The sequence below is a fragment of the Bombus bifarius genome, unplaced genomic scaffold (assembly GCF_011952205.1).
Source record: "Bombus bifarius isolate JDL3187 unplaced genomic scaffold, Bbif_JDL3187 scf7180000008203, whole genome shotgun sequence".
NCBI lineage: Eukaryota > Metazoa > Arthropoda > Insecta > Hymenoptera > Apidae > Bombus > Bombus bifarius.
In genome coordinates this window covers 932,680-952,842 of record NW_022884507.1, presented here as the reverse complement: position 1 = coordinate 952,842, position 20,163 = coordinate 932,680, and the positions used below count along the sequence as shown (strand labels likewise).

Sequence of the window (20,163 nt, the reverse complement as noted above, 5' to 3'; positions counted from 1 at the left end):
ATCGATTAGTTTAAATTTCGTTCTTGGTTTATACCGGATATTTCTATAGTAAATGTAAATAAGATTTGATTGCTGCAGCTGTAACCATTAACTGTCGATTAGTGTCACTCAAGTTTCACTATAGACTGTTTCTAGATACGATCATTGAGTCAACTTCGATAATCATACTAAAGGCAAGTTCACGTGATAGCACTATGGCGTTATTTAAATGATATTTTTTGTTACTTTTTACTTTTCAAATTAATGCTTATGCTTCATTCTAATTCTAATAAATTCCTTATTTTACATTACTTAATCAATACATTTGTATTTACATTTATTATTTATTATAGAAAAATTTCTGAAGTTAAAAATAATAGTTCACTAATATATAATATTATTGTTATGTATAATTTAATATAATAACAATATATAATAACAATAATATTCTAATAATATATTAATTTAATATATAATAAGATAATTTAATATAATTTAGTATAATATAATAACATATACATATATAACGACTAAACATATTTAAATACAGTACATATAAAATTCAATATTTATAGCAAATTACAAATTAGTCCTTTTTCATATATAAATAATTTAATATATAAAGGTAAAATAAAAAGGTAATTTAAAAATAGTATTATAGAGCAAACAAAATTAAAAATGTTGCTTTAAAACATAAATGTTAAATATGTATTTTTTGAAAGTGTCTATTTATATCATATAAACTTGTACATTGAAATTGCATATTGGTTACTGAAAAAAATTTACCTTTTTTTTAAATTTGCACAATTTTAAGAAAAACCACAGTAATTTTTATTAAGGAGTGTACAAAATTTGTAAATTATAAGCATTCTAAAGTACTGTTTTCAATTAAAAACATGATATAGGGATTTATTAATAATAAATTTATAATATTCTAAATAATTTTAATTCATATCTATATAACAAAATGTGCACAGTATTAAATAATATTTGATGAAAATTTTACTATGCACAATGTACGATTACTGTATTAGATGATAGATTGCTCTACTATCTATTAAATGCTTTAGAAACTATTGTGCAGCTAACTTCGTGGATTCGTGTAAGAGGTCCTGGATTCTTCCGTGACAATTAGGGAGACAGAATGTTGTCAAGATTAAATATCCGTAATAGTAAGATAAAATTTTAAATATAACAAATTATAATTATTGTTTTGCAAAAGATTTCATGTACTATTAATTTTATATCATTTCCGTATAATATTTCTTTTATTGTCAAATTTATATCGATTATTTTATTGCCGTTATGTAATAATGTAATATCACTTGTATGATATTTTACTTCTAAAATATCATTGTACTAATTTTATTGTACAATGTTTCAAGCAATATGTTGCATAAATTGTAAAATACATTCATATTTGACAGCATGAATTGCAATCAGTTTCTTAGTTAATATTTAATTTTAAGTAGTAGGTAGAATATATTTCTGCACTTTTGTATTCTTTTATCTCTATAATTTATTTTACAGTTTCTTCACAGCTGAAAACTGTAGCTTCTTGTGGGATCCAAACAACTGCAGTTGCCTCATGTAATGTACCACGTCCAAAGCGTCCCATCGAACCAGCTCCAGTTAGGTTTGGGTTCATCCCAGATGAATGGTTTCGCTTTTTCTACCCTAAAACTGGTGCAACAGGTAAATTGATAATTTGTAACATACTCATCCACTTCTTTAATTTAAGATGTAATTTTTAATTATAAAATTATAAAATATAACTTTTGTGTTTAGGTCCATATGTATTTTTAACGACTTTTTCAACATACTTATTATCCAAGGAGTGGTATATCCTAGAACACGAATATTATGGTGGAATTTGTTTGCTTTCTATTATTCTATATGTTTCATACAAACTTGGACCCAAAGTTGCAACATTCCTAGATAAAAAGGTTGATGAAGTTGAAGATAATCTTAATCTTTCTAATAATGAAATTATAGAAGAACAAAAAGCTGCAATTGATAATTTGGAAAAGGAAAAGTGGCGTACAGAAGGACAATTGATGATCTATGATGCAAAAAAGCAAAATATTATGATGCAGTTAGAAGCTAGTTATAGGGAAAATCTGGCAACTGTTTACACAGAGGTAACATGCTTATTTTTACGTATTTTTATATAAATTTTAGTAAATTTTTATTATTTACTGTATTTTTTTTAATATTAACATTAAGACAAATAAAGAAGCTAAGTATATCCTAAAAAATTGATATTACTAATAACAATTGTTACATAGTATATTTTCTTGTGTATATTTTCTTTACAGGTTAAAAAAATCCTGGATTATCATGCCCAAATAGATAATATAGATCGTAGGATTGCTCAGAAACACATGGTACAATGGATTACAAATAGTGTATTAAAATCTATTACACCAGAACAGGAGAAAGCTAATCTTCTGCAGTGTATCAAGGATCTTGAAAGTCTTTCTGCAAAGGCTTAAAATTTTATTTTGAATCAGAGAAAATAAAAGTACTATTAGTAATGTGGACTAGTTCATTGTAAAAAAGTTACGAAAATATCCAAAAGCTGTTGAAATAATTATATAAACAAAATAAACATAATCTTTTAAGTTAAATAAATGTCATTGAGAAATAATACTAAATTATGCATAGTGATTTTTTTCATTCGTAATATAAAATTCATACGTAAATTTTATTTGGATTTGATTTGGATTAATTTTGTAGATTTGATATGTTTTATTTATAATTTTACGTGGAATATATATTCATAATAATTTTTTATTTTTTTTATTAATTCTGGTTTATATAATGTGACTTTAAGTCACATGAACCACTAAGTTGGGTCATTACTTTTATTAGCAACTCAATTTATATTATTTATAATATTCATAATTTTTGAAGATTGGTATTTTTTAGAAATTTCAGTAGCTGCTGTTTCTTCTTGCCTTGTTACCTATAATTCTTTAAGCATAATGATTAAATATACGTATAATCATTCCAATTTAATATTTTTTATTTTCCAAGTAGTTGGTTATTATTAATGAACTGAATTATGATTAAACATCTATAAAAAGTCATGTAAGTACATATATATACCTAATTCAAGTGTATGACATATATTGAAATATTAAACATACGACTGTAGTATATCTAACAGATTTATCAGAAAGTTGTAAAAATAATCACTTTGTAGTTTCATTTTTTTATTCATAACAACATAAATCATTTTTATGTTTAGTAAAATAATAATTAATATTTGTTAAATCATTAGGATACTTTTCGTTAATTGAATTAAGAAATTTAAATAATTACAATATCAAAATAAAAGAATTGCTTGATAAATGTTAAAGAATTATAATAAAGCGAACTGATAGAATGATGGATATATATATATATGTATATGTATGTATGTATGGATATTTTGTTTTTTTAGGTTAAGTTTCTACGGTTCGAGGACATGAATTCTGTCAAGTGTTAAACGTCATCAAAGTTATAAGAAGTATATGTATAAGTGTATATTTTCGTTTTTATATGAAAATGGCATGGTTGTCAGGTCTTGCTGATAAGGCAGAAAATTTATTAAATAAAATAGATAAAAACACTGCGGCTGTTTTAAATAAAGACAAATATGAGTTATCCCAATCTCAGTTGACACATGTTACATGGATTTCTTCTGAGTCATGGTAAAAAGTATTAATTACTAAAAATTTAGAAAAATATAAATGCATAATTGAAGTTTATTAAAATTTTACTTAATTAAAAATAAATTAATTTCTGTTATTTTTTATCATTATTTATATTAATCTTTATGTGCATCAATAATTGTTAACTAAAGTACAACAATTCCTTTGATATATTTCAGTGTTAACACACAAGATGATACAATTTTGAAACCTTCTACACATACAGAATCATTAAAAGAATTTCCTTATGTTCGTTCAGTACCAAATCTTTCATCATTGACAACAAATTCTGTTATGTCTAAAGACGAAGAGCTTCTAACTTTCTTAAATACATTAGATTCAAGTCCAAAAAATAATGTAGCAGAAGTTTCAATGTCACCATCAACACCTTCATCGCTCATGGTTGAACATCCAACAGATACTACAGATTCTGTATCGGACTTATCAATTCATAGTGGCCGCTCTAGTCCTAGTTTTGTCCATACATCTGTAGAGATGCCAGATAACCTTAATCATGATGATGTGAATGTAGACAATGCTAATTTTTGTAAAAATGTAATAATAAATACCCTAAATAATGAAATAATGGAAAATCAAACTTCTGATATTGTTTTGAATAATGGTAAATTTACACTTTGAATTTATTTAATTTGCATCAATTTTAAAATTCAAAAGATTTTCAAATTTGTTTCAGATCATACTGTTATGGAAAAGTCTGATAATATAAAACAAGAATACGAGTATGATGTGAAACAAGAAAATACAGAAATAGATAAATTGATGAATTCATCTCACAATAAGTATATAAGAAAGTATTTGAAAGAAGTAGAAAGAAACTTAGAAGAAAGGAATGAACTACTTGGAAAACAAGAAACAGATCATCAAAAAGAAATCATAGTTCTGAATGAAAAATTGCAGTCTTTATATACAGAAAAAGTACAATTATCCAAGCAAGTAATAGAATTACAATCAGCTTTAGAGAGAAGTAGATTAGAATTAAACTCCACTAGATCTGATTTAGAACAACATAAAGCTAGAGCTCTAAAAACATTGCAAGAAAAAGAAAAATTAATAGCAGAATTAAGGTGCAATGAGTCTACAGGGATGGATGATATAACAATTATGGAACTAAACCAACTCAGGTAAATATAAATTTAAAATGTAAGATGGATAAGTATTTACAAGTAATATAATATACATTATATTATATGACAGGCAAGAACGTGATATACTCAGAGAAGAAAATCAACAAAGTTCTGAGCAATTAAGGATAGTACGTGAAGAATTAATGAATGCTGATGTAAAATTGGAAAAAATGAGACAAAAATCTGCTGAAGCAAATATACAAGCTCAAGAAATTCTTGCTACAGAAAGGCGTAGAAGATTAGATGCAGAAGAAGATGCAAGATTACATTCAGATGTAAATTAATATATTTTTACTTTTCATATATGTTATATTTAGTGAAATCGATTAATACTAATCATTATTGTAGGAAATAAGATCATTAAAGGATGAATTAATTCGTCAACGTAATAATTATACTACACAACTACAAAAAAGTGATTCTGAAATCACTCGGCTTAGGGTGCAATTATCCGCAGCTTCGACACCAAGCAGCAAAGTAGAATCAAGATTGACATCTCTGACCCAAACATTGGTTTCAAAACAACAAGCATTAGAAATTTTAACAACTGAAAGAAATGCTTTAAGATTACAATTAGAAAAAATAGAAGTAAGTTAATTAATAGAAAGTGCTTTCATTCGAGTTAAATATAAGAAGGATATTCTTTAGTTAAATATAACGATATTAACAATTTAAAACTAAATATAATGAGATATTTTCTTTACAGCATGAATTTAGGAATAGTCGACGTAACGTTTCGTATAATAACATAAACGATACAGATGACGCTAAAGCTCAAGTACCCACATTTTTGATAGAAACTCCATTTGATACTGGAGTTACTAGAAGAGTAAAACGAGCTTATTCATTGTTAGATGCTATTAGTATTCGTACAGGAGTATTTTTAAGAAGGTATCCTCTTGCAAGGATTTTGGTACTAATTTATATGGTAAGTGGGAACATTTTAACTTAGAAGTACTATAGTTTGAATAAAAGGTAATCGAAATTAATATCAAATTAAACATTAAATAGTTCATACTTATTGATAAATGTATTTATTGTAACTGCTAACAAAAGTTTATTTTATATATTTTCTAATTTTTTACAGGCATTACTTCAGTTTTTGGTTCTTATAGTTCTTCTATCGCAATCGCCAGAAGCGCATTAATGTATGATATTTACAATACATGTAATAGAATATTTTTGTAAATATTACATTGGATTGGTGCATACATATACTAATATTAATTACTAATTATATTAGTAACTTTTTATAAACTATTAAATGGTATGTTATATAATGTACGAAAATTGTATTTCTAAAGAGATATATATGTTAATTTTTATAAATGTATTTGAATGATTGTTTTATTGAATCTCGTTTATAATATATGTATGTATACCATGTTGATCAGTGTAGTATATTCCCTTGTACGTAATTGTTGTTAGAATAGAACAGAAATCCTATATTTACAATTAATAAGCAATGAAATATCCTTATTTATTCAAATTATCATTTATTTTTTCATTATACAGAAAAACAGATAATACTACAAATATAATGAACATAATGTATTTAATTCAACCTAACCTAAATAAATAAATAAATAAATAAATAATTGCTTGTATTATATTTTTTCTACATGAAATGCTTTAAAAAAAAGCACTTATTATTCTTTAAGTTGAAATGGATAATTTTAGATATAAGAACAAAATTTTTTATTTATTGCTGGAAATAGTAGCTAAGGATATTGTAATGAGCAATAATGATCAAATGATAAAAATGATTTTTATGTGTGAAAGTTAATAATGAATTTATGATTTCATTACTTTTTATGTGATAATTGTAATTGTATATGGTATCATTGATATAAATTTAACACTATTTAATTAATTATAGTAGTTAAATGTTTATTTAATGCAAGCTAGTATCTGTTAACGATATGGAATTGAACGTGATCACATAGAGGATTTAAATTTTTTTGTGAAGAACGTTTAAAACAGTAATTTAACAGATGCGCTTTCAAGAAGTTAAGATCATTTCAATGTATGTCCAATAATTTATTAATAATTTTAAATTAAAATTTTTTAAATGTGTTTTACATATATCATTACAAAAAGCGGAAATATCTAACTAGGTATATCCTAACTAATTATTATTATTGATTATCTTTACATTTCCCTATGATTGTTAATTTGATTTGGTTGATTCTTATTGCTATGTATTACTATGATATCCTAAACGAAAAGAATTTGATATGCCATGCAAAAACAGAGATATGCGAACAAACAAAATTCTGTATATTCATTCGCGCTTCTACTTTTCTGTAGACATGCAATATGTTTTGTCTAACTGGAACCGTTCAAATATCTCGAATGATACAAAAAAATGTTTCAGACTGAAGTTGTATGGTATTGCGGGAGATATATTATACTTTTATTTGTTTGACCTTGCGAGGATCTTGAAAAGTTCTGTAAGGCTGACATTAAAATTTTTAAATCGATGCCTTAATTTTTTATTACATATTCTTGTAGCTGATATTCAGACATTTTTAAAATAGTAGAAACTTGTGTCTTTCGCACCATCCATTATCGAAATTTAAACTTTCAGATTCGGCTGAGCAATACAAAGAATGACCGAAAAATGACTGTTCGCAACTATCTGACCATTTTTAAAACATTAGAAAACTATAGCCTTGTATTTCTTAGCATCATGAAAAATATCTTTATGCGTCTTATACTGTGGTGTACACATCGGTTAGCGCTAATACCGGTGGCACGGCGAATTTTAAAATTCATATCTCAATAGTGGACGGTGCAAAAAATACGAGTTTGTAGTGTTTTGAAAAAAGTTAGTCTGGATGTCAACTACAAGGATAATAAAAGATAATAAGAATAATGCAAAAGTAATAAAAAATAGAGGTATCCATCTAAAAATTTTAATATCACTTTTACAGGATGTTTCAAGGTCGAATAGATAAAAGCACAATATCTTACTCTCGATACCATACAACTTCAGTCTGAAACATTTTTTCGTATCACTCATATTTTTCAAATATTTGAGCGTTTCCAGTTAAACAGGATATACCGTATACATATGTATATATTTTACGTTTGATATTCAAGGAATTGCTTTTTCATTTGAGTGGTTGGTCGCATTTACGAAATTTAAAGTTAAAACAATGAGCAATTTCTTACTGATTGACCTAGTACTGTCTAATGCTACGCCTCTGTTGATAATCATCAAATTACTATTGTTGAGCACATAATTTATAATCTACACTATTCTCTATCGTATTATAATTTACCTTTATAAAGATATACAATTATATTGAACGTTTTCGCAAAAAACGCGACACGACCTAATTCGTATGTAACAATTAGAATAAAGCTTAAGCAGAATAAATTACAACTAGGTATATTGCTTTAGCAACTGGAGAATAGCATACATGATTCCTATACTTTTTAGGCACGATTTTTGTGATTTAATAGATACGTGTAAACGGTGGTCGATATTCGGTTTAAATGAAAACTGCTAGACTATTCGGATAAGATCTTCTTTCTTTTCACGAATGTTCTAATCGAAATGCAATCTAATATTGAAATGCAAAAAAGTTGATAATTGTGTCACTTTTTTGTCGATTGGATCTGTCATTGAATCATCGGTGTTAAAACTTGTTTCCATTTTTTCGTTTTGCGTATTATTTTCAATACTGATACACATCTTATAGGGACTTTCGTTTCATCGATACGATATGTTGCATCATTTTATCATTTTTTAGCGTTAGATTTTCATCGATCCCATACAAGGAGACAATCTATATAGGTTAAAAGTTGGAAACATTGCGAGATACGTGTTAATGCATACGGTGCAATGTACCGAGCGAAAACGTGAGTTGTAACCCTAATTCGGTCTTCGAATAATTTCTGATTCGATCATTTCAATTAAGTTAGAAAATATTTCTTTTAAAAAATGTACTAATTTCGAAATAAATGTACAAGTTTGTTATTAGTACATATAGCTTTCCGCATGATTCTATGTTAAAGGTTTACTTTTATTTCAATTAGTAAACGTCTTTCGCGTAAATGTAATTTTTCGTACTTTGGGAAAATCGCGATTTTTTTGTTCGTTTCTGTTTATATACCGTTGGAAGAACAATTAAATCGGATTCTTCGTGATATATGCAGTCTGACAGTGTGAAAATTTAAAGTTATTGAAGGTGAAGATGAGAAGAGCCTGAATTGAAATTATTATGACTAATTAGTAGATTTCCGTGGAAGAATTATAAGCAAATCTCTCCCCCCTTTCGAAAAATATGATGCCAGAAAAATGCTCATGATAATATGGACGCTAAAACAAGAAACCCAAGTCGGAAGGACTTGGTATGAGATTTCACATGAACCACATTTTCAAAATACTATGATTAGTAGACGATCACAACTTGATTTTAACGAATCAGTACAATTAACATTGCTTTTAAGTTCGACTCTTATGAAATATGTCAAAATATATGTACATATAACATATGCATATATATGTATATATACATGTATATAATCGATAAACGAAGAGGTACGTTACTTGAAAACTATTAGACAAACCTCTCTTAAGAAGGTACGTTAATAGATACTATGCGTATTGACACTGCTAATTTTTTTTGCATGGGGAAAAGATTACAGGTATTTAACATCAAGCAGATCAATGTATATTATATGTTTCTAACTTGTGCTTGTTATATTATCAACATAAACGAAGTTTAAAAGAAGAAATATTTCTCTTCTTAGAAATACTGTGAATATTTTTTGATTATTTTTTTTAAATTAATATTTATCGCAATAAGTTTTTACATTTCGAACAACGACATTGTTCGTATGATAGTAGTTGAAATGAGTAAAAAGTGGGCGTTTATCTTACGATACACTTAATCTGCAAACACCTTTTTAGCGCAGTATCAATTAAGTATGTAAGTATGTAAGTGGAACATAGGTCGACCAATGAAACAAATTTAGTGTGATATGAAACGAGTTTAGAAAATCTGCACTGTCTAGATTAAAAATCTTTTATCACTTAATTCTATACGATACGATCGTAGATTTCTTAAAAGTATATTCGTCGATTGAATGTGGACATTTCCGTTAACGGTCGCACGATCTTTTTGAGACAATGCCGCGATTTTGTTCGAGAAAGACGAGCAATTTCTAATTTAATTAATCGCGAAATTGTTGCACAGAAAAACGAGAGAAAAAGGCAGAATTACAGACGCGAATACAAATTTCACAGCCACCAAATTTGCAGGGCATTTTCATTTGCTTTTCTCATTTCTTTAATTCTAATTTATTCTAGTTCTAACGCAAGTTTGTCTAGAAAAGCTTTACGCATAAAACTTGAATACTAAAATTAAAACGTGAAGTAGTCCTGCAATTTTATTTATATACCGCAACGCCCTTTTTCGAATGTAGCATTGAAAATGTTAATAAGTATCTAATCATGTATATCAAGTAATTGTAATAATTCTACGTTACATGTTACATCGATTTTGTAACATTATATCATTTCACGATTTCTCTGAGTTACTTCGTCGACATGTAAATTTCTTTAACTAACTTTTGTATCAAAAGTGTGGCTGAGATCTTTTCTTTTTCTTAATATTGAAAATATTGCATTTTTTGTATTTTACCTTGTGTCGAATAATTAAATCGTCTTTTTCTTAAAGTGCAACTAATACAGATAATAAGAGGTAAAAGAACGGTCGATAATAAGGAACTGCGTATCTTTCATTGATAATGTAGATTTTTCTACGACTACTTCGTAAAACGAGAAATGAGAGTTTACGAATTAGAAATGTAATTTTTTGAAGGAGAAAAAAAAAGAAAAAAGAAAAAAGAAAAAGAAATAATCTTGGAGAACTCGATCTTTGTTTAACAGAACGATTTCTTTTGAGTTCGTTATTATATACATTACGTACAATTTTATGTAATCTCTCCTTCGTTAATGAATCATTTGTATTTTTAAGTTTTACTTTTTGAATTCTAATCTACAATATAGGTAGTCTTTATCGGTCGATAGAATTTTTGATAATTGAAATGTATAAGATAAAATGAATGAAAATTATAATCCTCGTGTGGATCAATCTTTAAATGCTTAACATGTCTAAAATACAAAGATAACATAAATTCAATATAAATTAGATACCGATCATCTTATATGCAAACCGATAAAAAAAACAAACTTTAAGAAATTCATCGATTCAACTTAATTCGTATCATCATCAGTAAAACCTTCATTTCTCATCTTGTTCGATCAAGAAGCGATCGTATTAATCGTTCGATTGCTATATTATGTGTACCGACAAAGCGACTCAGGCTATTCAAATCAAGTAACCGATCAACATCTCATTCCGTTTGGTTTCGCTTCGAACTTTTATCTTTCGTTTGCGCACGATTCTCAAATATTATGATTCGTCGTTGGAGAATCGTTCAGAAGTGCTTTCGCTGCCATCACAGGTCGATGTGATATCATTCGACGAAGAATTCGTCGAGTCCGGCGTAGGCGGAAGGGACGGTCTTGCTATGGTTTCCTCTGTCGACGAGGACACATCCGCTTCCTTGCAGTCTATCGCGTCCAATCTCTGTTGTATGCATTTGTTTTCGGGATTATTCAACACCGAATGAATGAAATCTCGAGTCTCTGCACGCAAAGCATTCACTCTTTCTTGAAGGATGTTGTTTCGTCGAATCAAAGCCATCGTACGTACAACGATATCTAAAAGACCTGCGATTTATGATAATATATTTTAGAGTAGCTTGTATTTTGAACAAATTTTCTACACTTAACGATATATAATAATTTCCGCAATTCACAAATTTCTTTCTCAATGATCCCAAAATTAAATAAAAATTCTCCTTTCTACAATTTCTATCGGATGAGTAAATTCATATTCGATATAGATAAATCGTTACTTGCAGTTCCTTTGGGAAATATTAGAAATATTTAAAATTATTATTCAAGCGATTATTACTCGCCGAAAGAATGATGCAAATAAAAGATCACTTCACTTTTTAATAAAACTTTCACTGCAAAAGCTACTCTTTTTCTATATTGTCCATTTACCGTCAATTACACTAAAAGGCACACCTTTCCGTCTCGCTAGGAACACCTTCCAATGTTCCTTTATATCCGCTGGAACTCTAGCCGAAACGTTCGCAGAGGAAGAAGCGACAATGATCGGGGCACAAGAGACACTGGGACTCTCTGGATCCCATAGAGGACTTTCCGGTGGCGTTAAAGATATATCGTCACGAGAAGGCTCGTTCGTTTCCAATCGTCTGAATTCTAGTCTCTGCTGCTTTGCTACAGCCCCGTTACGTACCCTTTGTCTTCGTCGCGAGCATGGAATTGTCGATGTTCTTACAACTGGTAGTTCCGACAAGTAAACAGTCGGAGCCATTTTATAATGAAAGATCTGAAAGCAGAAGAAATAAAACAAAACTAGAAATAGAGTACATATTTCAAGAGAGAGAGAATAAAATTATAAAAGTATATTCTCGGGTTCCGATGATTTCTCATCTTTGATAACATTCTTTATAAAATCGATTGTATTATAATTGCAATTTCTATTGCTATACTCGTGAATATATATATTATACATATGTACATACGTATATGTATGTGTTACAAAAATACGCAAATCTTGTCTGAAAATTTTCATTTAACTTTGTCTGTCTTCTAAGTCGATGGAACAATTTTTACGAATGTTCGTCGCAATTGAACCATTCATGAAAATATCCACGTTCTCGCAAAACTACGTTTCGTTATATAATTTTTGTTACGTTTCTTACTACGTACGTTAAATACGTTACAGTCTATTGATTGTGATAATTGCTCTGTCAGCGATATATAATGATACCTGCTACTAGTCATCTGCGTAATTTAACGAACGGAGAACGATCGATGACCCACATACGCATCGATGATGCGCTTTGTTCCGCGAAAGTACTCTTTTTCATCGATGACTGATCCATGTGACTCGTATGACAGATTTGTTAAAAAGCTACAATACAATAGTACTAATGTTTGAATTATGATTCATCTGCGATAAGTATGCTTGAGTTGCATTGTAGGAAATGTTTTCAGTAGTTTATCAGTATAAATTTTAAAAAGCTATTATTAGTAAAAACAGTTTCGATTGCATAAAACTGAGCGACAACATATTCAATTTTCAAGTTGCAGCACCGTAGGAGACGAAAAGTATGATAAAATATGCTTAAATAAAAAGTAACAGCCTTAGCCGCTAGGCTTAAAAATCACATCCTCGTCTCGTTATAAGATTAATGAGGAATAATTTAATATCAGGTCTGTCATTGGCGCGGAAACATCGTCTCACTTTGCGATCAGGGAATTATTTATAAACGAAGGACCAAGAAGACTTTCACTTGTTACAGACGTCTATTAATACCAGCCAGGTCGGTGTGTTGCACCTTGACCTCAGAAGGCACGTGCGCACCTGCGTAATGCTCGATGTAAAGCAAGTACTTTACAATGTTCGCACGTGTGAAAATACGTGAAACGATTTAAAATAAAGACAACTAAATGCGATAAAGATACAAACATGTGAATCACCGAGTTACACGTATTAACGTTATTAGTATTGGCTTAATTAATCGAATGAATTTCTAATTACATTTAATGCAAGGTATTTTGCTTTGTCATTTGCTTTTTAGACGTACGCGAAAAAGCCGCCGAGAAAATTCTACTTAATTCTTTAACAGATACGTTATCATTATCAGGAATAATTTGAAATGCATTTTTAAAAACGACAGATCTTGGTATAGTTTGAAGGTAAGAACAAGGAAGAATGCAGAATCACCGGTTTCACTGAGGAAACTAACGTGTGTAGTATGATTTGGCTATGAATTACACGTGTTCGCTCGTACCGGTTGACGACGCGATCGATGCAGGCGATGACCCGATTACTGTGAACGTCGGTGCACGTGCCTGCACCGAACTAAAGCTATAGAGCCTCGGCATGACTTCTCGTCTCCCCTCGACCGGTTACCCCGACTACTTTGACCTCAGATTTCGTCGCACCACGTACGACTATGAAACAATACTGATAATCGCTTCAAGAAACATGCATAATCCAATTGCGGCTACAATTCTCGTGATATATCATAAATAAATGAATGAATGAATAAACATATACATGTGCATGCATATACGTATAACGTATATAGCGCATATATATCTTCTACTGAATTTTATTATACATATACTCATAGGTATAAGGAGGATAAAATATTCAGAATATGCTCATTTTTACCGTCACCACATATACTTATCTACTTAATTTGAAAGTTACTTCAAAATGAAGTTTAGATAATATATGTATAATTACGCTGTTTTAAAAAATTTCATATAAATCTGTAAAACTTTGAACACTCTAATCATCGCAGTTGATTGTATAATTTAGCAAATTACGTAAATTATCAGTTATTATATTATATTCTCGCTTCTGGACTTAAGAGAACGGACGTAAGTTATCCTTTAAGTCTAAATATTTAGCCGTGAAAGTGTAAAAAATCCTTCCGGTGATCGTCCGACATTTCTGTGTCCTCCGCGAAAGTCCATCGAATTCGATGAGCACGAGTATAGCAGTATGATCTTTTCCATTAAATGGTAACGGTAATTTTGACTCATGACGAATATGCCCACGATATTTCACGAGGGGAACAGCTGTGACATATCGTAGGTATCGTATCTGAGCGTTCGTGGATTCGCACCCAACAACCAACACGCGGGCAAAAGCAAAGTGCTGGCATTACAATACAGACATTCGTCAATGGCAACTTCCCGTACGAATGAAGGTCAACTGGGAGCTCTACAATCGGATTATTGCAGAGGGGTTGCATCGTGGACAAAAAGAGAAGGAGAGAAGGAGAAGAGGAGAGAGTAAAACAGCGAGGAAACTGGATGGCCTTCAATAAGGGTACGCGTGCTAAATTTTTGGTTCATCTACCGCCTTTCGCTTTGCGTCCCCGATTTCCGCATAACAATTTCTCATTTAATCCTACATAGCATTAACCACGTAACTTGGAAGTTAAGTTCTTACTTTCTATGTTTCTGTATGTATGTCTATATTTTTTAAACGTTACGTTACTTATTCGATCGATTATTCGCGAAGAACGAAATTGGTTTTTGGGAATAACTGTAACTGTTATTTTAATATTTTATATTTTACATTTTTTATTAGTTCTATATTCTAAAGTCTGTATCCTATTTCCGACGTTCGTCTTTCAAATATAAAATTATCGAAATCGAAAAATTATTCGATTCATCCATGGAAATGTGACAATGATGGAACTATAGCCAGGCGATGGTAACACATTTTTGATACTCGCAATAACCAGCACGTTCCTGTAATGTTTCCGAGATAAAAGTTAGATAGGGAAAATAAAATTGTTTGATAATATGATGCAACTACGTGAGAATCACGAGTGCGAAGCTAGGGAGAAGTGCAAGGCCTTCGACGAAGAAAGGCACACGTGTATCTCGTTTCGTCGATATCCGCTATATTTACGGCTGTGCACAGTGCACACCACGGCCACGTGTCATATTCGAACTCTACGGCAATTTTCCAAGAATTTATCGTGAGTCAACGTGATGCGCTGAATTTCTAGGACATCGTTAAAAATTTATACTAGCGTTGCACGTGCGCTTCTAGAAATCCTCTTTTAAAGGAAGATCCAATTTATCACGTTTGGAAACGCGTTTCGATTCACTCTCGTAGTGGCGATAACAGGATAAACGAATGAATGTAAATGCATAATAATGTTAAAAAGGAAGAACGCGAATTAAAAATGAAGGTACCAAAAGAACCGCGTTGACTAAAAAGTTGCATGACAATTTTTAAACATTCATACATGAGTATGCATGAAATTAGTAATAAACATGTAATAAAAGTACGCGGCTTGAAAGTTACATTCATATTTTCTATAAATGTATTATTTTACTGCTCCTTGTTTTTTAAATTAAAATAAGAAGTTGTAATCAACTGGCAGCTTTTTCTCATAAGCAAGCAAAATTTCGGTGTTAAATGATTACCTCACATTCTTCAATGAAACTTCAACGATATAATCACGTACTAAAAATTTGCAGATAAAGCATAAAATAAAAAATGTGAGTTCTGAAACAATATATTTCGACACGGAGAGCGAAGTTTGCAGTAATGTAAGGGAAATCTGTCCGAAAGTTGCGAATCGATCACGTTTTCGTGAATTTTTCTTTCCGGTTGACTGAAACTGGATCTTAAAAGGGGCGACGAAAGGTTCCATAGGTATTGCGCCTACCTATATAAAAATTTCACCGATACACGTGCTGAACTTACAGTTCAGAGGCATAGTTATATTTATCGTTGCGGCCATTCACGGCCTTTCCAAGAGTTACACGTGCAATGCAACCTTCGTGAAAAACTATTTCGATTTTTTTCACCCTATTATTTTAAAAAAAGACCAAAAAGAAGCAAAAGGGAAAGGAAGAAAACCGCGTCGGCACGTGTCAGCGTTGAACGTTGAGGAGTAAAAATATTGTTCGCATAACAGCATGTACGCCCATTCTCACATGTAGTGAGAAATAAATCATAACTATATTTTTATTTCTGGAACGGAATCTGCTATTTTATGATGAAATTAATTATTATATGACACTGAATAAAATATTATTTAGAATGTGATGATTATTAGTCATAGCGTAATAGTTCTTAGATGCAATATTCAACAAATATTTATGAACAATATGTACAACCTCTGAAGATTACACGAATCGTTCATCTTCCTTTGGAACATTGTATTATGTCTATTTCAAAACAAAGATAAAGAAATGTATGTATATAACAGTGTATAATTAAGCTGTAGTCAGTAACTCGCATCTTCAAATGGAATAAAATGTAAACACGATTCAAATATCGAAAGAATTGAGAGAGTAGAAGGAAAAAGGTTGGGTTAGGAATTTTAACAACCGGAAGTATTATATTAACGATTGCGCAGGATAGGCACATTCATTAACTCACTGTTTTGATAAAGCAGAATAGCTTGACGATAAAATAATTCTAAAAAAAAAAAACAGATAAAGTATAAATAATATTTTATACTAAATTAGAGGTTATTGCGCAAAATAAAATTCTATTAACGTTCTTCCGATTAATTCATTGAGTCGACATTTAAAAAAAATCCCTTGCGAGATTTCGCGACACGCATGGAGTTCGTTTTACGTGCCACGTGTCGAACGCTCGAGGAAAAATGATCTTATTAAGTATTCCATTCAGGCATGCACAAGCTGTCGGTATCAGAAACTCATAAGAATGACTAGATTGCCCGTGTGACAGCATTATCGATTGTTTATTACCGTTTCACGAGCTGTACGAGATCTTGCATGAGATACATTCGAAATTTATCACTCTATAAATGACCGTGTTACCGAGGCTGACAATCTGCATACAGAATTTTAATTGAGAGCCTAATTTGAAACGGCCAGGATGTCAAATTCATCTTTCGTCGACATTTACAGCAATATCACGACTACGAATACAATTCGTAAAGAAGCGTATTATAATATTTGACATTTGTCATAATCTTAATTTTGAAGGTCAAACTATGAGATTCAAAAATAGCCGTATCTATAAATCTTTCAAGAATATTGATAACCTAACAAATCATAAATTATAAAAAGAAGAACGAGATAAATTTTGGACTAAAAAACTACACGCGCTCCGTTTCTTGAAATTATCAACGTAACCGCCTTTGATATCATCCCTAAAAAAAAAAAGAGTCATTCAGCAAATTGCGATGAAAATCGATAAGAGGAAAGAAAATTTATCATTTATTAAAAGAGAAAGATTGTAATTTCCTGCGTCATTGACAAGATTTCAAGCGGCGTAATTTTAATTTCGATTTATTTCCCTTTACAGGAAGCGAAAATTCAGTCCAGATAAAACACTCTGCAATCACGGTACACACATTGGACCGAGATAAAAGGGAGTTTAGTAAATATGACGCAAATAATCGGATCCGTGTGCTTTAATTCAGGCATTATCATTAAACGTTCTTAACGTAGCTAGCAAATAAGTAAATATGTATGTATGCAGTCATTCAAATGGATATGATTATCAGTTACGCGAAATAAAACAAAATCGAGAGAAACATTACAAAAATTTGATTAATTTTATTAATCTATCTATGGGATGATTTGTTTTTTCAATTACTCTGTTAATTATTTCTTGTGATATATTCTTTTCGATTATTTGTCAGAGAAGATAATATCATAGGATTTGCAGTTTTCAAACTGCACCGTTAGCAAAATATCGATCCATTAAATGTGAAAGATTAGCGAATTGCAGGTCGCTGCATTCTGTGACTTCTACTTCCACACTCAAGTACAGCCACGTGCAGCTTTTCCCCCACCATCGAACATCTTGGTGTCTCGCCAATGGGTATATACCATCCCCACCCCGTAACCCGTGCTGGCTGACGATCGTGTCTCTCACACTCACACTACACGCACCCTTCGCGGTAAAAGGACGGGATATTCCCGTGGATACACGTGGCTACCGCTGTTGGGTTCGACGACCTCGCTTGTGCGTCCTCACGCAGTGCTTTTTGGTGATGTACCGGTGGGGGATGCGTACGATGTCCCCTTGTTTCCCCCCAGGAGGTACCGACTCTGCCGTCTGGCAACGTTTTCCTCGAGTAGCGACGGCTACCTTCGACTGTCTTTCACTACGAGTAAACGAACAAGCTAGTGCTTACTGCTAATGTTGATAGCCACGAGATATGCTCTCTGATGATAGACTGAATCATAGTAAAGAAGAAGTAACCAAAGAAAGACAATAGCAGGAAAATTGGAACCGAATATTTCAAAGTCTTGCTGTTTATCACAAAAGTAATATAGCTGAAATTAAAGATCTGACAGTTTACAAAATTAATCACAAAGCTGAAGATTCAAAGAATTGCAAAGTAAATCGTAACGCTGCGTTTAGTTGTTAATTTTCATTTCGTTATAGCTTTCATAAAAATGAAAAGGTAACAGGAATAGTTCTAGATTCGCATAATTTAGCATTTTTAAATCATTGGATATCTTTTTGAGATATTTTTGTAGTATATTTCAATTAGCTCATTCCCATCACTACGTTAAAGGAGAACATTGCAGTCTGCAATCAACGATCTTGCTTCTCTCGTTTTCCCCTTTCCTTTGGCCACCCACTTACTACTGTTCTATCGTCGTAACTATTTTTGCACGCAGCTTCGTCCATCCCTTTTGATCCTTACTTTTGGTTCCCAATGGAAGGGGGGGCGGGAAGGTGGAGGGAATACGAGCATGGTAAAAAGCACTGATGCATAATGCACACTTTGATCGCAGCAAGTATTTAAAGTTCCTATGAACCTGTGTGATATTAGAAAATTCAAGACAAATAGTTTACCTTATTCGTTGATTAATTTTTAAAACGTCTAACATTTTCTACAATCAAATATTTCTTTCTTTCTTAAATAATTTTATGATTTACTTTATTTTTCTTTTCAAAAATCAATCTCAAATAATCTATCTTTTTGAGTAAATATTATCTCTGTCCACAAGAGTTACTAACTTCTCTTTATATGACAAAGTAATTACTCGAATAAACAGAAGCTTTATCAAATCTTTTAATTTTCATTAAGAGCAACTTCAAGATATGGAAAAGACGCGGATTAATCCACCACGTAACATCGACAATCTATCATTAAAATTATGAAGAGAAAAAAGATATATATGTACATATATGTCATTTTATTTAAACAAGAAAATTCCTCGTTCTTTTCACTAGACCAGTGCAAACAAAAGAAACACTTACTTATCTGTAACACCGTTCATAGAAAAATATGTATTACTTTAAAGAACACGTGCGAATAAAAGTCATGGCAGATAATACAGATATAGCGATGATAATACGATTTTTGAGAATGCCAGTCCGCTGTTACGCTGGTTACACGTGTATTCGTGCTAACATGAATGAAAGAAATTACATTCTTATCCATGTGCGCGTTCGGGCACAGAATAGAATTCCGTTGTTCGATAACATGGGTGAAACAGGTGCGTGAACATGTAGGATAGCATTCCACGACGCCGATCACAATCTTTTGTTTTCGTTTATTCTTAGATAACATTTTAAGGAGGTATTCTAGTTTAAAAATTTGAAAAAAATCGAAAAAAATTTTTTTTCATATTTCCAAAGTTTAAACATTCAAGAATATGCCCTTAAAAGGATTTTTCAAAATTTCAATTATTTTATGAGTTACAGCCATTTTTGTGACGCGGCATCTGCTCTGGTCCGACA

General features: G+C 30.9%; 3 protein-coding genes across 4 annotated transcripts; 2 read left to right on the top strand and 1 right to left on the bottom strand.

Annotated features, from left to right (window-relative positions):
• Positions 1–1,041: 1,041 nt before the first annotated feature.
• Positions 1,042–2,636, top strand: LOC117210440 (ATP synthase subunit b, mitochondrial). The gene is made up of 4 exons (XM_033453456.1): positions 1,042–1,151; positions 1,510–1,674; positions 1,768–2,120; positions 2,298–2,636. The coding sequence occupies exons 1-4, from the start codon at positions 1,124–1,126 to the stop codon at positions 2,472–2,474; spliced, it is 723 nt and encodes a 240-aa protein (XP_033309347.1). The 5' UTR covers positions 1,042–1,123; the 3' UTR covers positions 2,475–2,636.
• A 786-nt stretch (positions 2,637–3,422) lies between these two features.
• Positions 3,423–6,386, top strand: LOC117210435 (golgin-84). Of its 2 annotated transcripts, none has more exons than XM_033453447.1 (7): positions 3,423–3,677; positions 3,857–4,299; positions 4,372–4,819; positions 4,893–5,097; positions 5,171–5,410; positions 5,529–5,750; positions 5,910–6,386. In XM_033453447.1, the coding sequence occupies exons 1-7, from the start codon at positions 3,526–3,528 to the stop codon at positions 5,967–5,969; spliced, it is 1,770 nt and encodes a 589-aa protein (XP_033309338.1). In that variant the 5' UTR covers positions 3,423–3,525; the 3' UTR covers positions 5,970–6,386. The 2 variants fall into 2 exon arrangements, with proteins under 2 accessions (XP_033309338.1, XP_033309340.1); XM_033453449.1 differs by having other exon boundaries at positions 3,439–3,684.
• A 455-nt stretch (positions 6,387–6,841) lies between these two features.
• On the bottom strand, positions 6,842–19,104 carry LOC117210409. Its single transcript, XM_033453406.1, has 5 exons — positions 19,060–19,104; positions 18,602–18,743; positions 18,357–18,436; positions 11,937–12,264; positions 6,842–11,573 (listed from the first exon to the last, which is right to left on the bottom strand). Exons 1-5 carry the CDS (start codon positions 19,102–19,104, stop codon positions 11,254–11,256), a joined length of 915 nt encoding a protein of 304 aa, XP_033309297.1. The 3' UTR covers positions 6,842–11,253.
• Between the last annotated feature and the right edge of the window lie 1,059 nt (positions 19,105–20,163).

Bases quoted from the DNA above. Each gene is read 5' to 3' on its own strand.
- LOC117210440 (XM_033453456.1), top strand. From the start codon at position 1,124: ATGTTGTCAAGATTAAATATCCGTAATA. The intron at 1,152-1,509 runs GTAAGATAAAAT...TTTATTTTACAG, and splicing joins AAGATTAAATATCCGTAATA to TTTCTTCACAGCTGAAAACT. The intron at 1,675-1,767 runs GTAAATTGATAA...TTTTGTGTTTAG, and splicing joins CCCTAAAACTGGTGCAACAG to GTCCATATGTATTTTTAACG.
- LOC117210435 (XM_033453447.1), top strand. From the start codon at position 3,526: ATGAAAATGGCATGGTTGTCAGGTCTTGCTGATAAGGCAGAAAATTTA. The intron at 3,678-3,856 runs GTAAAAAGTATT...GATATATTTCAG, and splicing joins TGGATTTCTTCTGAGTCATG to TGTTAACACACAAGATGATA. The intron at 4,820-4,892 runs GTAAATATAAAT...ATTATATGACAG, and splicing joins ATGGAACTAAACCAACTCAG to GCAAGAACGTGATATACTCA.
- LOC117210409 (XM_033453406.1), bottom strand. From the start codon at position 19,104: ATGGACGAAGCTGCGTGCAAAAATAGTTACGACGATAGAACAGTA. The intron at 18,437-18,601 runs GTAAGCACTAGC...GCACTGCGTGAG, and splicing joins CGTGGCTATCAACATTAGCA to GACGCACAAGCGAGGTCGTC. The intron at 12,265-18,356 runs GTGCGTGTAGTG...TTCTGCTTTCAG, and splicing joins CCGTCCTTTTACCGCGAAGG to ATCTTTCATTATAAAATGGC.